General features: G+C 38.7%; 1 protein-coding gene across 5 annotated transcripts in view; it reads right to left on the reverse strand.

The window, feature by feature from the left end:
• The window catches only part of UMAD1 (UBAP1-MVB12-associated (UMA) domain containing 1), a 112,660-nt gene that overhangs the window by 41,151 nt on the left and 47,993 nt on the right, over positions 1-23,516 (reverse strand). For 3 of the 5 annotated variants that reach the window (XM_069774564.1, XM_069774539.1, XM_069774545.1), the window contains exon 3: positions 6,240-6,313. In XM_069774564.1, the coding sequence (XP_069630665.1) occupies positions 6,240-6,313 (74 nt within the window). Of the gene's footprint in view, positions 1-6,239; positions 6,314-6,879; positions 6,931-9,432; positions 9,616-23,516 lie in introns of those variants that run through there. The other 2 variants (XM_069774552.1, XM_069774558.1) reach the window with 2 other exon arrangements.

Consider the following 23,516-nt stretch of genomic DNA (forward strand, 5'->3'; position numbering starts at 1 on the left):
GATACATGTGCCTTGGTCACTATTTGGAGTATATGTTCCTTTCCTAAAGCCTAGCTCTCAAAATGAAGAGGCTGCCAATCAGGCCAATTTTACTATTTTATGAACTTTTTACATGTGGGTATGTACATCGCTATTTATAGGCACTAAATGATGAAAATATACCATGCTTGTGTGTCGTTCTTTCCCTACAGGAGGTGATTTTGTCTTCTGTTGCTCATACCTCACCAACTGTACAAATTGACCACAGCCCTAACTCCGGATTCCACAGGCAGGGCTGTAGAAGGGAGGGATGCTCCCATCAATTTGTTGTGTGTAAGTGTATTTGCTGGCCATACAGAATATTCAAGTCCCATTTTAAAAGATTGTAAGGCTTCCTCAGTTCCTGTCGTAATGAAATCTCAACTGATATTAAACAAAGGTATTTCATACCTGCAAAGTGCTATAGAAAAGTGCTTTGTAAGAGAGTGCTGCATTACTTGTTTGAAAATGAACTGTTTTCTAAGTTCAGAGAGGAAGTTGGTGACAGCCACATTAATTCACATCTCTCAATTCCCACTCTAGTTCCCTTTATCTAAAAATATAAAGTTTCCCTTTAAGAAAAAGACAACGGACATAGCATTCTTGACATTACTATGATTACTAAGTATCTGAAATAACCCCAGCTGTGTATCATGTTACACAGATAACAAGTCTAACTACTCACTTTAGAGCTGAGAAAAAGCCTACAAGGTGATAGTCTTACAAGACAGCCTCAGGTCTTACTGGTTGACCCTGGGTCAATAGACTCCACAAATCAGAGTTTATAATATGTTATTTCTGAGGCCATTGCAACTAATCCTTTGTGACATGCAGAAGCAGACTTTCTTATTGATGATCATGTTGCTTAAATTTTACATATGTATGTACATATACCTAATATATTTATATATAATATGTACATATACCCTCCCCTCCTGCTAAGTTGCCCAACTGTTGAGGGCAGACAGAAGTCCCCTGGTCCATACATTCTGGAGATCTTCCTAGTATGAAAAGACCTCTTAAATATTTCGGTCAATTAGCAAACAGATAGCAATATGAACATTACAATATAATGAATCCTTATAAAGCAAATATGCTATTGCATAGTAATAGTTGTAATATGTAGTAGTTGATTTTTTTAGCTGACTGGGCTATTCACCTTCCTTCTCAGTAAGATCACAACCATATGTTGTGCCTTTGTTATCATATGGCTGCTCTACTTCACATGCACTTTCAATCTGTGGCTGCACATGGATCCCCCAAAGAACTGCAAGCTATTCACTATACATGCAAAGGATGGAGGGAGCTAAGAAAGATGATGTCCATTGCAGCCACTAAGACTGAAAGGTAGTCATCCTTCTTTAAAGGTAATGTTAAAACTTCACTTCCTATAGCTTAAGATCACACACAATAATTGAGTAAAATGTAAGATCTTTTTTCTGATGGTACCAGCATTCAGAGAAAAGTACATGCTTGATGACTTGCTGCAGACAGCCTTATTCCAGTCCCTTCTAAGAGTGGATAAATTCATTAAGTGATTATTGCTTACATACCCAATTAAGAAGAGAGAAAATATGGACCAACATGCTTTAAGGGCTTTATATGTGAAAAAGATCTTGGAGTTAATATGACATATGACAAGCAATTAATCTAACCAGGCCATGACTAGAATTCTAGCTTATGAGAGCTTAAAAAAAAAACCAAACCCAAATACCACAACCAAACAACAACCAAAAAACCCCACACAATCTAAGCAGCAACATTTTCTACCGACACCATAATTCGTCAAAATGGAGCAAAGTGAACACAAACATTGGCCAATAATTTTGAAATATAAACCACCTTCTCTAAAGCACATGTAGGGAATTTAAAATGATGCAGTAAATCCAGCCCAGAACACCCTTCTTGAGATTTTAAATATGGGACCCTCTGAACCATAACCTAAGAGTTGGATGACTGAACAGAGACATGATCAGTAATAGCTCCTTTACCAGTAACTTGTAAAAATAATCCAGACAGCCAAGCTTTAGCAAAAACTGGGCAATAATAGGTCTGGAAGAATAAATTAGTTTTAATTTTTTTTAATTTTTTTTTAAAGGAAAACAAGATAACATTAGCATTATTCACGACCTGGGATTATATCTGGCAATCTGCTTAAAAGGATATCTTAAAAGTCTATCAACTTCAGCAATACTTGCTAATTTTTCTAGAAGAGTAAAACAAAAGTTAAATTTATCTTTTCCCCTACTCTGTGCACTCACAACTCCCATTATCTCTTCCTTGGTATTTTATATCTCATAGTATTTCTGTCTTTCCAATTGACTAATATGACCCCTAACCAGATGCCTAGGAAACTGTTATTTACATCTATTCAGAATCCTACATAGCAGATTTACAAAGCATCAATTTAATGAGGATATTATCTGCCAATTCAGATATGAAAATATTTTTTCTAATTTATTTATATACTTGCCCAAAATGGTGCACACCAGTATCTATATGCAGAAAACCACAGATAATTTTAAATTTACTTCAGGAAACACGGGCTTTCTATCTGCTACGTTCTCAGTTTTTAGTAGCAAATTATGAAAACAAAAGGGCACAAGAACCATAACAGAACTATTGCAATTCATAAAACTATGTCCTATGACGATAAGTATCACAGCAAGGTATATAATTAAGAGTGGCTATAACAACAACATATAAATTAGGTAATTATGGATTAAGCAATCCCTTGGGGGATTCTCTCTTGCCCTAGAAAACGTATAACAAGCTCCTTAGATAGAAGGCAATATCTATTAAGTATTTGAGGGAGAAATAGGACTATAAAGAAAAACAAAACAAAAAAAAGAACACAGCAAGAGAAAAATCTTAATTTACAATCTAAAGACAGCTCTCATTTTTGGTAGTTTATTTTAATACCCTTTACTGGTATAGTTTTCACCCATTAAATCTGCTGACATCTGTTGGCTAAAGAGCGCCTGTCAGATTATCAAGAAGCACAATATCAAATAAACACGAGCTGTTTCTTAGGGTGACAATAGGGAGATACAAAACACTGCAGCTATTACCAGAAATGTAATTTTTGTTGTTGTTGTTTCTTACATCAATTTAATAATCCCAGGTGTCCTGGACGTCGGACATACAATAATCTTCATAAATCCTAATTCACAGTCATACCATCTGTCAAAAATATTTTTTATGTCTCCTAATAGATATGCTACATAATTGCTCTCACAGTAGGACAAAAATACATGGTTGCACTAATCTGCTTTACGAATGGAATAGCTCATTATGAAAAATAACCCCACCACATTACTAGGGTTTCTAGCACTCTTCATATATCAAAACTAACCTTTCCATTCTGTTATTTTCTACAACCTTAAATTCCCAGAAAGCAGATAAAGATTGAATTATCTGGAAATTGTACTGTAATAATGGAAAACTCACAAGCATGAAAAAATAAAACCATAATATCTCTTTCTATTACGATGGTGTTGCAGTTAAAATTAGAAGCTTTGTATTACACAAAGAGACTAATTTAAGTTCTCAGCCCTGCAGAGCGCTAAGCATTTTGGCCCCAATCCAGAAAAGCACTTAAATGCACGTATGACTTTTAGTTCATGAGCCTGAAGCAACTTCAGCAGGATTGTACGTGTTTGATTAGGCCCAGAGCACTCATTACCCTGCATCTCCCTAGGACTGACTCGGCATCGGGAGATGACCCTCCCAAACTTCCATTCGTACTTGTGGAGATGGAGAGGATACTCCACACGCGACTGTTCAAAGCAGGAGTTTTGTTCCCACTCTCTGCAGCAGAAGATGAAATGTTTGCACTGAAGTTGGCCTGTGAGAACACTCTTCCTCCAACAAGTTTCTAAATATCTGCAGTTCCTCTAACATGCATGCAATATCAAAACCTCTTAAAATTTAACACAGACTGCAGGTATGGCAGTTGTTACAAGAGGCTATGTTACATGTTGCTAGCTGCAGCAAGACGATCTTGGTGTAAGCTTTTATTTGTGCATTAGTTTAAATAATTTATGCAAGATTATACAAAAATATGTACTTGAGAATTCAGTAATTGTACAGCAAACAAATCCAATAGTACCTAAGTAAATGGGAAATTCCAAAGATGACGACAGTTTTCAAAAAATACTCCAGAAGATAACTTTCTTCAAAAGATACTCCAGAAGATACTCCAAAAGGTACTCCAGAAGATACTTTCTTCACTCAACCTCATTTCCCTTTTGAATAAGGAAGTGACCCATGAACAAAGTATTACTTCATTCTTCTTTAAATCACATTTCTAGAAGCACTTTGATGTTCTACAAAGTCTACATCTAATAGGTTGTAAAATAGTTTATATTTAAAAATAAAAGCAAGTTTCCAGCAATTAAAGGATGCAGTTGAAGAACAAAACACTCTTCTGTTCAACTCTGCATGACAAATATCTGATACTACTTTGCAGTCTAACAAATGTTGTTTAGCATACTGTACTATGTTTATGAAGTATCCTTGTTTTAATGCTAACAAGTTTATTATTTCAATTAATGTCCTATGTCTCAATGACATATTGATTATGGAATACAACGCTTTTCCAATTTCACTAAATCAGTAGAGTTCTCCCACAAATTTATAAAAATATACTCACCACTGCAAATAGAAATATTGCTTTCCTAATGGCCAGAATTATCCATTTCTTTTCCATGATCCTCAGTCACTCTATTTAGTTTGAAAAATTGAGAATTCCTTCAAGTAAACGTGAAGTCCAAATACCAAAATCTAGACTGGAATTAATAACTTAGATACTACCAAATGCTGTATCTTAATTTAACTGATGTTGTTGCAAGCCAGTTCATACAAGTATTTTTGTGACATGTAAGTCTTTAATTGAAAGGTTAAAATAAATCTTTTTTTTATCTTCACTGTAATATCTGCTATTTTATTTTGAAAACTTTGCTTCTTTCCTCTAACTCATAAACACTTAAAATCTACACAAGTTCCTATTTTACTGAAATTCCACAGAACTGAACAAACCACTGATGCTACAATAACTGGCAGTTCACAATACCTAGCAAGAACATCGCATTAAGGGAAACTATGTCTGTGCAGTAGGTAACCACATCAGTGCATTATACTGCCTCAAAATTGCAGGACTTCAGCTGCAAAACACCCTGGCTCAGATGTGCATGGATCCAGAAGTCAGACTAAAATTTTGCAATTAATTGTAACTAATTCATACTTCTACATTATCAGAAGGTAAACCACTCATTACTTATGATGAATTAAAAATTTCTGTATCAGACAGAAATTAAAAAAAGGACACTACAGATCACACACACGTTGACCACTCTTAAAGATGCAACGTTATCACACACACCTCTGATATACCAAGGGACTTAGCAATGATAAATATTAAAATAGCATTGGGGAGGGGGGGGGGGGGGGGGGAGAGACAGTTAGTTCCAAAGCTAGATATGAGAAAGAGAGAGAGAAAATATAGGTTAAGCAAAAAAACAACCAAAAAACAACACCGCAAAATCACAAAAAGTCCAAGCAAAATGTCTCAGTTATCTTGCAAATATCTAAAACTATATGACAATGGAAAACAGGCTCATACTCATTGCAAAAACGTTTTCAGAGAAGGCAAAGAAGAAAATATGTGTACATCATATGAAGAAATATTCTGAAAAGCCTTCTTTGGTATACATGGATTAAATATTAAATAAACCAGATGAATAAAAACAAGTCCAGATATACAGCCACGCAGTACTGAAACAGAACTGAAACAATAAAGACAGTCTATTATACTCACACATTTACAACATGTTACTTACAATGGTAGCTGTGGAAATAAGTGACTTATGTAAATGTTTGACATTTTCCATCACTACTCACCACACTAATGCTTCTATGCAATTCATTAACATTCTAGCTACAGTTTCATGCTTGCACATCTCAAGTATAAGATACTCAGCAATGCCATACAGCCTTGCCTTCTTACTCTTTCTTTTTCAAATCAGTATTGGTGGCCTTGATAACACTGTCATCTAATTACTAACAGTGCTTCTTTTATGATAGATGACAAGGAAGGCTGAGTAGGCACTCAGTCTATGGAAGATGTGCGTATGTTGAAAGCTTCTCCTGCAGGACATTCATGCTTCTTAAATAAACTGCTATGGAAGTTTCATCATGTGTGCAAGGAAATAATCTCCTACCTGTGGAGGTTGGTTGGTCTCTGGAAACGAAGTTTTATCCTTTGACTCTCTACTTTGATCATCAATTGTGTCACCTAGCAAAGTAAAAAAATACCTATTAAATCACTGAAATCCTTCATATTTTATACAGGATAAGTCTTGAGTCTTCTGAAAATCAAATTACACAATTCCCTGGGAAAGGGGGAACTCTGTTGTCACATTTCTATTTTACAATTTTGAACATGGGAAAAGAGAAAAACATTGAGAAGTGGTCTGCAAAACCCTGGAATAAATCTGTGTCAATTAGTTAAAGGGAAAAATTCAGAGGGGAAAAAAAAAAAAGGAAAGAAAAAAAGTAGGGCCCCTATTTTTGCACACTTTAGGAACATTAAGTTCTAATACTGGCAAAGTGTCAAAGAAAGGAGACATAGCAGTACGAGTATCTGTGTGAAGGCAATACCAGGTGCACACTCTGTCACATCCCAGTCCCGTGTCAGGCTAGGAGGACATGTGCACTGTTACTCTATCCTCATTTGTAACCTCATTTCCATACAGAGGATATCTGTGCATGAATGCTGAAAGAGAGATGCAGCATACTGAGAGAAATCGCCTGGGTTTGACTGTACTGGGACAATAACTACTTGGCAGGCTGGGCACTAACCTCCTCCCATTGCATAGACGTGGCTACCTCTGCCCAGGATTTTACTGAGGAGACATGATTCGGTTTATCCGAAAAGCTGCAGCTGGTACCAATTTAAGATGGGCAGATCACAGCAATAGAGACAACAGTATTTAAATTTATTTTAAGGACAGAAGGTAAATTATTAGTTTTATTGAAAAGGTAGAGGTAGTAAAACAAAAACCCAAGCATTTGTTCCTCAGATATTGTAAACAAACATCCACCTAGCCTATCTTCTCCAATCTTTGTTGGTGGGAGGGTGTACAAGAAGATGTAAAGATTTTGTGGAATATCTCCTTCTGCTGTTAGTGCTACTCATTAAATAGTTTGTAAGAGGAGATAACTTACAAAGATGAAAGACTTAGTCATCTTTCTGATAAAAAAAATAATAAAAAGTAAAACCATAATTCTGGTTTTATTTTTATTTGAACTGATACTGCTTTCTGTAATGGAGTATTTTGAAAATACTCCTTAAAGAGTTCTGCAGCAACAATTCTAGATGAAAGGGTTCAAGTTACTGTAGTTTAACTCCTTTGCTAAGCCTGCGTTTTTGGCTGTCCTGTTCCGTTTTCTCCAGAGGTTTAGTTAGATCTGGTGCATGCAGCAGAAGCCATTGGGAACAGCAGCCAGTTTCTGCCCATGCCCAGTTAGCCTGGAAGTCAATGACACCCAGGTCCACACATGCTTGCTCCATGCTGTCACCAGCCCCCAAGGACTGACTGGTTAGGTCCTCCAGGTACAATGCAATATTTAGTAAAGTTTCTTATGAAAACAAGCAGTAATATTTAGTCATCAGGCACGCTTTTTAATACCCAAGTATTATTCCTAACAGTGTATTTTGAGAGTCATCAATAAATTATCTTTGTTACATGTCATTAATGCCTATTAATTCCATTAATGTCTACACTTTTCAAGATCTTTCCTGGAGTTGAAAATTGCTTATCAGTGAACTAGTAATTCTCTGCATAAAATACATCAAAACTCTTCTATTCACACCATCTATTAAAAAAAAAAAAAAAAAAAAAGCAGGGGGGAGACCAAAGGAGATGAGAAGTCAGTTAATCTTCAATTCCACCCCACAATACTGTGAAAAACAAAATTTGTAAATATCTGTAAGGTAATGAGGTAAGTAACAGCCATGAAAATAAATTATGCAAACCATTAGTTCACATTCATAATGAAGTAGAGAGGCCTGCAAAGACAAATTATTAGAGGTCTTATAACTGCGCTCTGCAATGAAAGATTGCAAAGACTTGGGGAGGTGTGAAAATGGTTAACAGATATACGAAGAGGACAGCAAGACATTATTTTGTACGTTTGGTGTGGATGAGAGTGCAAACAAGTTTAAATTGTACCACATTTAAGCTAGATCTGTTTCTCCAGAAGTAGGGCTAATTAAGCACTTGAAACAACCTAAGAAAATGGTGGTCTCTCTAAACAGTGGTCCATCTCCAAAAGATTTCAGAGGTAAGTTGAAGAAACATCTGTCATGAATGGTTTCAATCCTGCCAAGACACCTTTTGTGTTCTCTTCTAGTCCTACATTCCATGAAGCATGCAGGAAGAGAGACTCCACAGGATAACCCTCCCTAAAATCAGGATTTGTCAACAGAACTCATGCTGGCTGCATGGAGACTTGTGAAGATGCAAGTAGACTGCAGCAAGCTGGACAAAGACTCATCAAGTGTATAAGGGAAGAGCCGTGTAGCCAGTCAGTAGGAAAGGGATGGCTAATTGAAGTCAGTGAGATGACTCATATTGGGTAAAGTTGGGTGTATGCATAAACATACTGAAGAAGAGTTACACTGGAGACTTAAGAAACACAGGAACCAACTTTTTACTCCTTGTCTTTACGTACCGTTCCTGAGAAAGCACTCAGAAGTTTTTATATGCAAAAACCAAAAGACCAAATTCATGTGTGTTAATACTGTCCAGAATATACTTTCTTCCTGTGATTAGTTTTCCTTAAGATGAAAAGAAATCTTTGAAATCAGGACCAAACAGTCAAAAATATATAAATGTTTGCTGGAAAGGAAGAATAAGAACAGCTCATTTCGAGAGAAATGAAACTTTTTGACTTAGAACTTTGCCATCCAACTCCCAGAGGTCATAAGTTCTTAAGGAGGCCAAAATGTAGCAAAGTCTATGGTGTTTCACAATGTAAGTTGCCTTTGTAAACTGACCTTTAATACAGACCTCTTATTTGCTAAAAATCAAAACCCCCAAAAACAACAAAACAACCAACTCCCTGCCCCCCCCCCCCCCCCCCCCCCCAACATCTTGCCAAATTTTCGGGCACACGGTCCTGCAAGGATAAGCCATGAATCTTTGTATGGACTTATTATTTAAGTTAATGGAGTTAAAACAGTTATAGGCAGCTGCATACCAAGCTGTCCAAGACGTCCACTAGGAGAGAAGAGTTTTCCAGAGAAATCTGTATTTTTGGTGTACTACTTTCACCAGTTCCTATCTCAAATATCCAAACAGATTAGTCATCCTTCTACCCAGCCCAAATAATGAATTAACTCTCACATACCTCCTGTGCTTGTTTCAGTTCCCAACCTTTTCAAGCTTGCCATAACTGACCTATCTTGTTTAGCCACTCCCAAATTTTTTTTTGTTCAGCTTGCCTTGGTTTTCCATTGATCTGAATTCTAATCTCTTCCCTTAACTGGAAGTTACAGTTTCTCTTTCCTCTTCAGGCTCAGCATTTCAAATGCTTCCCTCTGATCTGGCTTTTCCTCTTCTCCACTGCAACCCTGCAATCTCCTCTTCCCGTCTACCGACATGTTAGGAAGGTGGATGAAGGTAAACACCGAATGGACAAACATCCCATGAGAGCACAGACCTTTGGGAGCAGGAACTAATGTGGGTTCTTTTGAGCACTTCACACATTCTGGTTGATAGTTTTTGACTGGGGAAAAAAACCAAACCACCCCTCCCCCCCAAACACTCTGAAAAAAACCCCAAACCCAAACAATTCCCCTTACACAATCCTGATGTAAATAGGTATGTAATTACAATTTTGCCAAACTAAGCAACTGAAATCTGGCTCTGAAAAAATCACAAACACATGACCTTAGTAGGAAGGGCTACCAAATACCCACCATCACTTCCTAAAAAAGTTCTTCATGAGAACTGAACTGTAAATATGTTCATAGATAAGGCCAGAGGGACCACCATAATCATCTAGCCTAACCTCCTGTATAAGTAAGATTTCTTGAATTAATTTGCTTGAACTTGAGCAAGTTTAAAGCTGTATTTTAATTAAGAGATAACAGACAAAATGATTAATTTTACAAAACAATTAGATTCTGGCTCATATATCCCTTGCTTTAAAAACATTTTGCAAAGTTTTAGTCACAAAACTCCTGTTAAAAAAAAATTAGAAGTCATAGATCTAAAAATGTCATATACTATTTAGAGACTATAAGAATTAGAAATGAAGGGTGCTCCATGCAGTGTAATATGGTTTAAACATCAGCAGCATAATCTGTAATATGCAGGACATTACTAGGAAAATTTATCAGGAAAAAAATAATCATGCTTATTGCTGTAAAATATTCCCTTATTTATCAATGGAAAAATATTTTCAAGTTTGAAAAGAGAGCAGTAGACATATTTATCCTACTGTCTAGAGAAGCCCATATTTCAAATCCTCAGCCTTAGGAGGCTGTTTTTAAGTTATATTAAGCCTCTTCCAGGCCCAAATAAATGGCATTGCACTCAAAGGTCAGACATACATTTCTCCTTTCACTGAGCTGGTGCTGGATTTACACCGATTCTCCGAGTTCCACCGATATCTTCTCTTTCCAAGAACTGCAGCCAGGTGTTGCACAGGAAAGAAATACTCAGTCCAGTCTTCAGTATACACTATGTACGTTCCCCCTATGACCTCAGAATTTTTGGTTTCTTCAGATATCTGCATTCAGCTGCCTAACCAGACCTCAGTGAACTCTCCTATAGAAAGGATCAGCCACAAGTTTGGCTTCTACTCAACAAGGAAGTGGCGTTTCTATTTATACTCTTTCCTCTTCCAGCATTTTGTTATCCTCAAGCTGTGTAGTCTCTTGATCAACGGGTAGCAGTTAAAAGTCTATCCCACCCTCAGTTTAAAAAAATTAAAACCAATTGCAAATATATTTTCGAGTCTTCTGTAACTTAGATTGCCATTTGTTCTGGACTGTGCAAGAATCCTGTGAGACAGTGAAGCACGTGCAACACAACAAGCAGTAACTAGCTACCAAATACATGGATTTTCAAATGTCACCTACAGCTTCAAAAGGAAGACTGCTATTTTCCATTATACTTTAGCTGGTTGTTTAACTCTTTGTTGCCTGTAATTATCTTCTTTATCCTGCATAGAAATGGCAAGAACAAAGAGTTTTCTGGCTTCTACTTGGAAGCAAAAAGACAAAAAGTTTTAAGAGAGGATTAGTAGGATCTGAAAACGGGAGAGGCTGACTCTGTGGAAGCATCAAGGTTTTATTGCAGTTTCTTGCCCCTCTCTCTCACTCATAAATCTTCCCCTCTCTCCCTGAGATAAGAAAAAAAGAAAGACAGGCCAGACACACCAATTTTAAGTCATCCTGCTCCAGAATAAACTAACAGCACTTCAGACTTCAGTCCATCGATAGTAGCACCATTTTCAGTCTAGGGAGGTATTTAAGAAGTACTGTAATTCCCTCTCCCATCTGAACATCTGAGTCTCAGGAGTCCCTACTTCCCTGTAAAGGGATTTGATACTATCACGTTTCTGAGCCCTGCTCTTCTCTCAGCCTTATTTAAATAGCCTCCACCTCCTTCAGCAGCGATGTAATGCGTGTCTGCTCAGTCTCTCCCCAGCCCTGCTTGTTTTCCCAGCACCCACTGCCAGGGTCTCACAGCTTCCATTTACTTCCAGCACCACTGCAAGCTTATTAGGAAAACATTCTTTTCCTTTCTTTGTGCATACAGCAGATGGGCAATCAGCAATGCATGTCCAGCAGCTGCTGTTCTCCTCACTGCCATCTCCATCCTCAAGCCTCATCTCAGTCGCCCTTGTTCCTTTCAAGAAGGAGCCATAGCTACATGAGTACCAAAGAAGAGTGCTGAGCTGCCAATCCAGAATATCAGTCAAGTATGTTTACCAGCCAATTGCTATCCAATGAGTGAGCTGGGGACTGCAGTGGGGTGGTACCAGGGAACACTGATGGCAGTACCCAGAACACAAAATTGTGCTGTTTTTATGGGATCAAGACCATTAACAGAAGACAGAGGGAAGAACTTTAGAAATCTTTGCTAATGAGCACAGAATCACAAAACAGTTTGGGTTGGAAAGGATCTTTAAAGATCATCTAGTCCAACCCCCCTGAATGGATTGTACACAATTATAGCAAAATAGAATACTCTATAAGCAATTTGACAGTTCCCATTGGTGATTAACAGACTACTTAATGATCCAACTGAATCAAATAAGGCACTGTCCTCTTCAATGGGAGAGATGGGACACTGATGGATAGGTGGTTCTTCCCTTTTCTTAAAAGTGGGACTACCATTCTGTCTAGCATTAGTGCTATAAAACCTGCATATTAATCCTCATTAGCTTCCATGTGCACATGGCCAAGATACAATAGCCTTATAAGAATCTGTAGAGTTGGCAAAACAATGAAGTCATCCTAGTTTCAGGTCACCTCATCCTGGTTTCATATTAAAGCTTTTCATATCAACAGCAGTTTCATTTCAACAAGCTAATAATACCCCCTAAAAATCCAATATATCAGCAAAAAGATTTTCCACGGCTGCAACTTTCAGCAAAACAAGAGTTTAAGAGTTTATGCTGTATAAGGGTGAATGAGAAGGAAGTCTGTGTAAGCCCATGCTAAGGCAGAGGTCTGTGTTAGCCTAAGCAGGCACATGGTAAGTCTTCGGCAGCCTTATATTGAGTTTCAACAGTGTTTTTATAGCTGGGTATTAAGGGGTCCAACAAATAAATCTTTGATCGGGAGTAGAACTTACCAGTGTCTTCTCTATCCTGATGAACCATAAGAAAAATCTATATAAACCCTGCAGAGTGAGAACCCTGAAAGACTGATTTCTTCAAACTTGTAAAAAGGAGGGGGGAAACTCTTAACAAGGTAAACATTATCCTGAATGTTTTTGCATTTATAGACATGAAGCAACAAGGTTCAGTCCTTTCCCAGTTAAGAGGAATAGCAAATCCAACTACAGCACATGCCACTGAAGGTTATGGGAGTAGCACTCCAAATTGCCACTGAGTTTCATTTTGGTATCCCACCCTTCTGCAGGTGATCTTAATGTAGAGTCTCCATTTTCCTAAACAATTCCGTCAGGGTCTTCTCAACCCGCATCCCACTATCAAGATCAGAGCAAACTACAGATTAAATACTCCCCTACAGCAACTTTTTTTTTTTTCCCCAAACAAAAACTTTTAGGAAGACAGCAATAGAAAAACAGTATGAGAGGATTAGAGGTTCCTGTAGGATTCAGTATCTCAGATCTACATCCTTTTAAGTTTGCAAAAAGCTTTTTATTTCTGTGCTTTTTTGTCTTTCCAACTTCTTACAAGTTTGACTTCTTTCAAAGCTTTCCTGGATCCTAAAACAAAGGACCCTTAGAGTTTAAATCTAACTCCATCTCCAACCAGTTCACTGAGGCTAAATTATTCCAACTCCCCCGACCCCCATTTATATGGTTTTCTTTTAAGAGGTGCCCAACTCTTTCAGAAAGCTAATGAATCAAAAGCCAAAGTTTCCTAGCAAAATTTTGGTTGGAAGGAATCCCTGGAGGTTACACTAGTCCAACCTCCAGTTCAGCTGAGGGCTAACCTCAAAGTGAAACTATGTTCCTCAGGTGCTTGTCCAGCTGAATTTTGAGTGTCCAAAGATGGAGATTCCACAGCCTCTCTTGTCTCTCAGTTATATCTATCCCTCGACTATTTGTTACATCCAGGTCCACAGTCACATTCAAAGAAAGCTGTAGAATTCATTCATCTGTGAGCCAGGATCCCCATGATGAAATGTTATTTTACTTTGGTTTTAGCTGATGACACTTTCACATCAAGCATAAAGAAATGCTGATGATCAATCTCATTCTGATTTACTAGTGTGAGGCATCCATGCAAGTACTTTCTTCTCCATTATATGTGCATACCAGCCTTTCTCAGTCACCCACAAAAACACTGAACCCCCTCACCACAGCCTATCTTTGAGTAGATCTCACTCTTCCATCTTGCTATTTGGAAATCCCATTCTTGAGTTCATTACCCTAGATGCTGCCACACCTTTCTTATCTAGTTTTGCTATCGGAATGAGCAGGTGATATGACTTATCAGCTACTCAATACATCCTTAGTACTGAAGTGACCAACATAGTACAGATACACGTAAGGGTTTATGACATGTTCAATCATTTTATAAAAAAAACAGTTGAAAACAAAAGCTACACAAGAGCAGTGTATGTTCTCTAAGTCTTCTGACTCAACAATTGTGCTTATCTGGGTGTGTGTGCCCATGCCTCAGGGAGAACCTCAAAACTATTGACTACTCTTCCTTTGTTCAACTGATACTGTTCTGTGGGTAAGCCCCCAGCATATCTATTTTATGTTAGCATTATCACGAACGTTGTCCCTAGAAAAAAAAATATCTGCAAAACTGCCTGGAAGGCATAGATTAGATGCCATAGGCCAGTCCCTACATGCATTAAGTCACAGTTCTTGACATTCCCAGAGCACCTTTAAATCTTCCTGTCATTCACTTTATCTGTCAGTTAAGCCCCTCCTCTTCATATCAAAACAGATGCAACTTTCCAAAGCCAAGTGAATCCTACTTTTCTGGGGAAGTAAACCATTAAATCCACTTTTTTGAAAAAGAAAAGTTTTACAAGCTGTTTACCCCTCTTTTTAATATTTATTGTTTACATAATCACTGAGTGTTAGTTTATTGTCATGGTCATCTGCACTAGCTCAGTCATCCCACAGAATAAGTACATTGTTTTAAGGTCAAGAATAAAACAAGAAGTCCCTTAAATTTTTAGATGTTTGGAGAAGTTTAGTGTTAATTTATAACTCCCCAATCTGCTTCCTGGGTAGTGAAAGATGCCTACACTTAGCATAATCCAACTTTGCTATATGGATTGGCTGGTATGCAACAAGTGCAAAAGAAGCAGCAGTCTGCAAGGCAGATTTTCTTCCACGGTTGCAGTCTTCCACTAGATCCGTTTTGCTTTTCCAAGGGACAGAGATAAAGACAATATTATTTGCCTTTATTTGTTCTGTTTCTCTTGCCTAACTTTGTCGTCTTTATGTTTGATGAGAATATGACAGTCATGATCTTCACAATCCTTCCTGCATTTTCTTACTTTGCTTGGAAGGATGATAGAATGTTTAATCTCAAAACAATAAAAGTCTTTACTACTTCAGTTCCTGATGAGCAGTAAAAGGCTTCGGGGGAACATCAGTAACAACAACAAACTCAGTTGAAGACAATAGCACAGCTCACACAGAGTACCGCTGGCAAGCAACCTCCCCTTAAACACATTTTAGCGGTATCATTTTCTTGTCACTAGTTAAAGCAACCTATAAAACCTATCTCAGATTACAGGCTCAAATGTTGTTCAAAAGGTAAATATTTATTATAACATTCAACTTTTCACTATGAAATTAAGATTATTTCACTATCCTCACTTAATTATGAGATTAGGACTTCCCCTCTTCCTGTTTTATTCTTGATGTGGTTCTAAAGGCAATCCTGTCCAGAATGAAAACAGCACATTGAAGCCCACTTTGACAAGGACAGAGATTTTCTTAGCACTTAAAAATCTGCAGTATGGTCTGCTGGCTCAGTCTCTTGGTTACACTGTGTAACTTGCATGTCAGTAGGTCCAGCATGCATTAAAGTTATTTGCCTGTCAAAAACTTAGGTGCTGATAGCCTAATATTTGCATATGAAGCTTGCTACATAAATGCAAATTATGTCAGAAAACAAATAATGCAAATTTAAGCTGGTTTCCTAAGGAAGTAGATTTACCTGACCAATCTTCTGTCCCTGACAACACAGGAAAACATTGTCAAATGTGGTTGAAGCTGGCACAGAGATAGAAGACTTGGAGATGTTTGCAGAATATAATCACCTGCAGCTGGGTAGTAAAAAAAGACCAGGAGTAACACCCCTGCTGAAGGAAAAACCCATAGCTCTCTGTTCTTCTTGGTCTGCTAGCAGGTCAGTTGGCAAATACTGCTGCGGTTGGTCACTGGGAATGAAGGCAAGGGAGACTACTATAATAATGCAGGGAAATAGCCACAGCTATTGTAGCGGGGTAGAAGGCCTAGGAGGTCCTCAAGGAGGTCCTTGAGAAACTGAACTTCATCGTTTCTCCTATTCCACGGAATGCCATGTTTTATTCTATCTTGATAGCATTTCAGGTATGTTTAAACAAGAAATAATTTTTACATAATGAAGAAGAGGGGAAAATCCCACAGGAAAATTTGTAAATCAATCATTTGGACTACCCATATTAGGGCCTTTTACATCTTTGTCCCACTAGCTGCTGTGGGATGCACTGTGATGAGCAGATTATCATATACAACCTCATCCCAATAACTAGCCTTCATGTGTGAGCAGCTGCCTATTATCAGTTATTAAGAACTTTTTTATCACATCTTCTAGAAACTCTGAAAGTACCAGAAAGCTGAGTTAATACTTTGTGGGAGAAGAATTAATGCATAGGACAGAACACTCATTTAAGGTAACTTTTATGTGACATAAGAAATCTTCTCCAAAGTAATAATAATGTCATACTTAAGTATGCTACCAAGTATGCTTTAGTATGCTACTCAAGTGCTACCATCGTCTCAGAGGTATGGAAGCCCCCACTCAATTCTGAAACAAAGTTAAGCAGAATTAGTTTAAAACATAAACACCACACACAAAGTTATATAGATACACTGATAGACAGTTTATATGTGTCTGTGTGACATACAGGCACCAACATACCCGATGCAGGAAGTTAAATCACAATATCTAAGCTTCCGTCAGAAGGCTTACAAATACTGCAGCTCAAAAAGCTTCCCTCCCCGCATTTTTCAGAAAGTTATCTTCTAGATGACAGCCTGGCAATCTTATGTCACTGTGACTATATAATGTTAATTCTGAGCAGAAAACCTTATGGTACATCCACTGCTGCTTTTGAATTTCTGACACATGCTTGCAGAGTATTTCTGAACACAGCATATTTTGTTTTCCTCTAAAAAGAAGTATAAACTCTCTGTTTGGATTTTGTGTGGTAACAAGTACAAGTTTATAAACATACCTAAAATTGTTACACAAAGGTTCTGAATATCAAGAAAAGGAAAGCCTACATCCAAAAGCAATCTCAACAAATAATTCAGTAAAACAAACAAAATACCTCCATAACTCCTTGAAATATTACTTTTGATTTACACTGTTAATTCCATTGTATTACTACCACCATCTTCTGATCTATCTCAGACTTAGGAAAGGGATCTAAAACCAAAAAAACAAACAAACAAAACAGGTTAAGAAGTAGGCAGTCTCCTCACAAAACGAAACATAAATCCATTTAACCTGTCCTCAGAAATGGCAAAAAAAAGCACAGTAGCTAATCTTTGGATCAGTCCACTCTCATGAATAACCAGCTCCACACAGATGATTAAAGGACTACATAATTTTATTTATTTATTTATTAGAGCACATAGGTCAATAATGTGGATTAACTAGGATTAAAGTGTTATTTTCCGATTACTTTTGTGCTTTAAGCTGGTTTAGTATTTCTAGGAACTTTATTTTAAAGCCAGCTTTGTAGAAGAAACTACACTATGGAACTTCTGGTTTACTCTTGCCTTGTGCGTAAACAACATGGAAATGTTCACTTCAACATATTATCACTAGATTGTTTGATTTTAAAGGCAATGAGATAAATAGCATTAAATATTCACACATTTTTAGTATTTCTGGCTTCAGTGCATTAAAACTTTTCTAACCATTGTTTGGACTTTCAATTGCATTTGCATGTTACACAAACATAGTAGTAGAGATCTGTTAGGAAAAAAATTGAAGTATGAGCACAAAAAAAGCACTAGCAGAATTCTTTTAAAGTATCTGAAGAGCAGGGCAGAAGTTATTTTGGGGGGAAAGAGAAATGAATGAGAGTTTCTGAACAGAGAAATTTAGTTTACAAAGTCTAAAAAAGCCCCACCACATTAAAATATCCATTTACAAAGATACAAGGGCAACAGATGTAAAAGACCAGCTGATTTGTTTTTGGCTGCATCTTTCAATGAAATGTCCAAAAATTTGTGTGTACACCAAAAAGTGACATTACCATTGCCCACAAAGCAAAGAGAAAAAAATAATAATTATTCAAATATTGCACAAGTTGTTAAAAAAAAAAATTCTGCCAGGACTTTGTACCATATTCATGTCATACATGGAGAAAATGAAGAAAAGTCACAGCCGGCTGTAACTTTTATCATCACCTGTTAATGGTGTGGAACTGTCTGAGGGCTATGGTCACTTATGCCAAGTTATGCCTACACTGTACATTGGTCCCTCCCCTAAACTCTGCACAGAAATGGCATTTTCCAGCTGAAACCAAAACATTTCAATTTGTCAAAAAAAACAACAACAAAACACCCACGTACAATCACGCCAGCTTCAACAGCACAAAGGCAGACAGGCAGTTTTCAAAAAAGGAACATTTCTTGTTTCCTGAGATGGCAACCACCCACTTCCCCAGAGGCCTTGGGGAGCCAGCGGCGTGAGCTGCGGTGGGTTTCAAGCTCTGCAGCCAGGGTTTCAGGGGAACTCTAGGCTTATGCGCACTCAAGATCCATGGGGATGTGTCAGCTATGTTAACAGGGGCTACCAGATCTTCTAACAAAAACTTTCTGATGTTCAGAGATGAAGGACCACTCTCTGTCTCAGGCTTTCAAGCCTGCAAGGTTCAGCAGACCAGTACAAAGGTTTCTGAATTCCTCAAAATCCAATGGGCAGATTGTCCCAGAGGCTGACGTACAAATTTTTCCAGGTTCTGTGGCTCCTTACCCACTTGCTCAATGTCAAGTTCCCAGACAGGTCCGCCCTGCACATGTAATATTTTTGCAGAACATTTTCATGCAATAACATGATTAGAATAGGGTAAGTATCTGTTTCAAAACACAACACACCGAAAACAAACAAGGCCACCCTACAAAACAAACTGCGCAGATCTGGTAACTCCCTTCTGGCTACTATTTGAAGAACTGTCAGTCAACCTGTAGTATGAACATTATTACCTAAGGGTGAGTTTTCACAACACGGCTGAGTCAGGCTAACCGCTCTGTACTGCCAAAATGAGCAGTCCTGCCTCTCCCCCCAGCCCCAGTGCTCCTGCTGTTTGTTTCCTTTGTGGAGGCTCCCAGAGTTTCCTGAGGTCTTGCGAGCCACCTGAGCTCACTGAACTGGTTAAAAAAGATAAATGCGTACTCCCTTTCTTGCTGGGTTAGTTTTCTGCCAGTTTAGTGAGCTGAATCAGAGACGTCAAATGAGCTGGCAGAGCTGGCACAAGGGTGATGGAAAGTAATCCTGCTTCTAGGAGCAAGAAGCAGGATGACCCATTCTTCAGAGAGTTAAGTGGCTCAGCTGTCCGGTGGAAACATACCCTATCATAGCACCAGTCTTGCTTTCCATTGTGAAAAAACAGAAGGCAGTATTTTGGATCTAAATGTAGTCTCCACTCTAGACATTATACAAATCAACCTGGAAAGTTTCATGGAATGATGTGCTATCAAAAACATAATGAAATTCTTAAACACACCAAAAACCCCAAACAATTTATTATAGTAGCAAATGCTCCTTTTTGTTATTATCAGTAGGCTGTAGGAAACTAGATATTAGTATGCATTTTTAGTTTTCTTCCTTTTCTTCCCAAGGGGTCAACTTAGGCAACTGGTTTTGTCTTTTGCTTTCTCCTCATGAGAAATCTGCATTCATGTTTACTTTGTCAGCCCCAGGGAATCAGACAAGTGAACATCCACTACACAAAGCTGGACTGCCATGTTCAAGGAGCCAGCTCTGGAAGCAAACGATATTAGTCTGGATGACAGATCTTTCAGGAATTCTGTAAACTGGCTTTAAGAATTACTATGGGCAAAGTACTTTTACGAAAAATCTGAACTCTTACTTGGTCAATGCAAAGAATCCATCCAAGTATTTAATTTCTTGCGAGTATAGCAGTAAAAAAATAGGTAAGGTAATGCAATTTTATAAATTCTGGTTAAGATGCACTTACCTGAACCTTGAACATGAGGAATTTTGCGAAGATGAGACCCAAAACAGTCATATTGAAATTCTTCCCCATTTTTAGCCATAGTCCTTACCACCACCATTTTGAACTCAGTACTCAAGAGAAAAGCACAGACCAACAATGTCACCCTAGTGTCTCCCCATAAAACAAGCCAACGAATCAATCCATCCCATGCACAAAGGGCTGTGTTACCAGATACCTATTCAACTGGTTGAAAATTGGCAGATGAAATTCTAGGTCACAAAGACCTGAACTCGTATGTCTGATAGGCAGCAGCTAGAATAGATTAATGATTTTCACAAAACAAGAGAGAATTCAGTTTCCATGATGCAGTTACTGCTTTACATGTGCTCTACTTGGGAATGTGTCCTACATTCAGAACCTGAAATCCTCACACTGTGGTCTGCCCACAATCATTATGCAGCCTGATGTGCAGAAAAACTAGAAGGGAAAAAAACAAACCAAACCAAAAAAACACACCAGGATCATGAACACAAAATGATGCCCTTTTTTTCCCCAAAGACATGGCCTCTGTCTGGAAGACAACTCATTTTGTATCTACTTTGAGAAGAGATGAGGACAACAAGCCTGGTGCCTAGAGGTTTACACACACAAGCACTGCAGCAGGACAGATACTGTACATGGTTGCCGTCAGACCAACTCAATGCTGCCAAAACACGTGGACTCATCTTTCCTCTCTGTTCTGAGCTGTTTGCTCCTGCCATTCCCCTCATCTGTTCTGAGGCTGGTCTGGCTTCTCAGGGTGTCCACTCAGCTCTCTAATCCAGAAGAGCTGTTTCTGCTGGCTGAATTTGCTCTCACCTTAGTAAGCAGACCTGGCTCCCTATCAGGTATCTGAATAGTAGTGAGTGATGAGACACTAAGATGCAACTGAGCAGCTCACCAATGCTCAAGGATGCATTTTGGTTCATACCTCCCATTTCTGTCTTCTCTCTTACCCTCCCTTGCTCCATCACTCAACCCCTTCGAACCAATTCACCTTACTAGAACAGCACAACACTAACCCAGAAGACGGTTCACAAAATTGCAGAAAAATTAAATGGCAAGAGTGTAGAGTCTGAAGTGGGATGAAGGACCTGGCCCTCCTTCACAGGAGCAGAAGATCAGCCCAGCTATGTAGAGAGCTAGCCTAAGACATGGTGATTTTCTCAACAGAGCAACTATTTCTGCATGCAATACGATCAGTCATCTTTAATTGTTGCCTGGATAAAGGTGACGTGTCACCACATGAGCTGATCCAACCACTCACTGCCACTAAGGAGAGGAATTCCTGTTCCCCTCACTCAAAGGCCCTGCCCTTGCATCGACTCTAACAAACATCAGACTTTCTGCTTATTAACCTGTCTTTTTCTGGTAACTGAGCCTATTAACGAAGTCCAGCAAACACCAGAGTTGGAGCAAAGCAAGACTCACTGAAGTGGAGGAAAGTAGCACCTTTACTTTTGGGTGGCAGCAAGCTGATAAAATCAGATTATTCTCACTCGCAAAACTGCCACTGGCCAAACAACTCTTAAATGAGTAAGATCAGACATGGGAGAGACAGCATACAGGATTTTGCCTTTGAGATATCCCATACTACTTCACTTTAAAGCTTTTGTGGTTAGAAAAAAATTCCTTTGCTTTACTGTTGTAGTGGTTTAACCCCAGCCAGCAACTAGGCACCACGCAGCTGCTCACCGACTTTCCCCCCCACCCAGTGGGATGGAGGAAAGAATCGGAAAGAAAAGGTAAAACTTGTGAGTTGAGATAAGAACAGTTTAATAGAACAGAAAGGAAGAAACTAATAATAATAACAACAATAAAATGACAATAATAATAAAAGGATTGGAATATACAAAATAAGTGATGCACAGTGCAATTGCTTACCACTCGCCTATCGATGCCCAGTCAGTTCCCGAGCAGTGATCCCCTCCAGACATGATATCACGCAGTATGGAATATCCCTTTGGCCAGTTTGGGTCAGCTGCCCTGGCTGTGTCCCCTCCCAGCTTCTTGTGCCCCTCCAGCCTTCTTGCCAGCTGGGCATGGGAAGCTGAAGGATCTTTGACTTAGTCTAAACACTACTGAGCAACAACTGAAAACATCAGTGTGTTATCAACATTCTTCTCATACCGAATCCAAAACACAGCACTATACCAGCTACTAGAAAGAAAATTAACTCTCTCCCAGCTGAAACCAGGACAACTGTCCTGCCCCAAGGGATTAATTAGGAACAAAGGCTTCAAAAACAACCAGTCTCAAACTTTCTAAGCAACTTGGAGGTTAGAAGACTGTCCCTGTTGTGAGTTTGTCAAAATGTAGGTGTGGCATACAAATGCATAGAATGTTTTGGAGCTAATTTCTTGGGAAAGGGGAACAGCTGCAACATAAACCCCTAAGTTAGGGGATCAGACTCCCCACACAGCTGTTGCCAACAGGCTTCCCCAAAAAGTGACCAGTAGGCACCTATGTTAAACACCTGCTCCATATGCAGGGAAGCATCTTTCCATCCAGTGACTAAATTGGAAGAATTGCTCCCAAATGAAGACATCTGAAGTCATACACTCCTCTAAGTGACCTGATCCACGATTTCCATACCTTTCTCCAACATGAAGGGTAGACTGAACCTAGGCAGCCGTTCTGAAAGGTTGCAATCCGAAGAAACTCTTCTCGCTGTAGCAGAGCTTTTCAGGTACGGGATGTCATCATGCCTCTAAAAAGCATCCCAGCAACTGAAGACATGTAGGAAGAAAATGCTCCGGCACAAGAGACACTCCAACCCTCCTCTACTTACCTGAGGTCCATCCCATATTGCAGCCACCCTGCACGTGATTTCTTTTAGCCATCAGTGCAGGTGAAATGATGCCTGCAGTGAAGGAATGAGGTGGGAACAGGGGTCTCTGCCTTAATCATGGGAAGATCAAAGCCAGAAGCACCAGGTGACAGGAGTTGATGCTTCACCTAGACTTCAGTGTGTGTGTTGAATGAAGGTGTAAGAGAGGGATTCTGAGTTTGCCTTGCTTGAATTTGTTTCTAAATTAATAAAAAACCACTGTAAAAAGTAACTAGACTATAAGTGTGTTCTGAAGCATGATTTCCTTCTCCCCATCTGCTTCTTTAATCAATTTACAGTTATAGTTGCAATCAAAAGTAATGAAAATACAATACATCTTAGAATTAGTGTCTCTCTATTACCATCCCAGAACACAAATTAAAAGCTCAGGACAGACCACAGAAACATTACTGCTGTATTAATACCCAATCAAACCTTTTCAAAACTTTGTCACAATAGGTCTCGGAATTAAGAAAGGGGCTCTCA

The sequence above is a fragment of the Haliaeetus albicilla genome, chromosome 2, assembly GCF_947461875.1.
Source record: "Haliaeetus albicilla chromosome 2, bHalAlb1.1, whole genome shotgun sequence".
NCBI lineage: Eukaryota > Metazoa > Chordata > Aves > Accipitriformes > Accipitridae > Haliaeetus > Haliaeetus albicilla.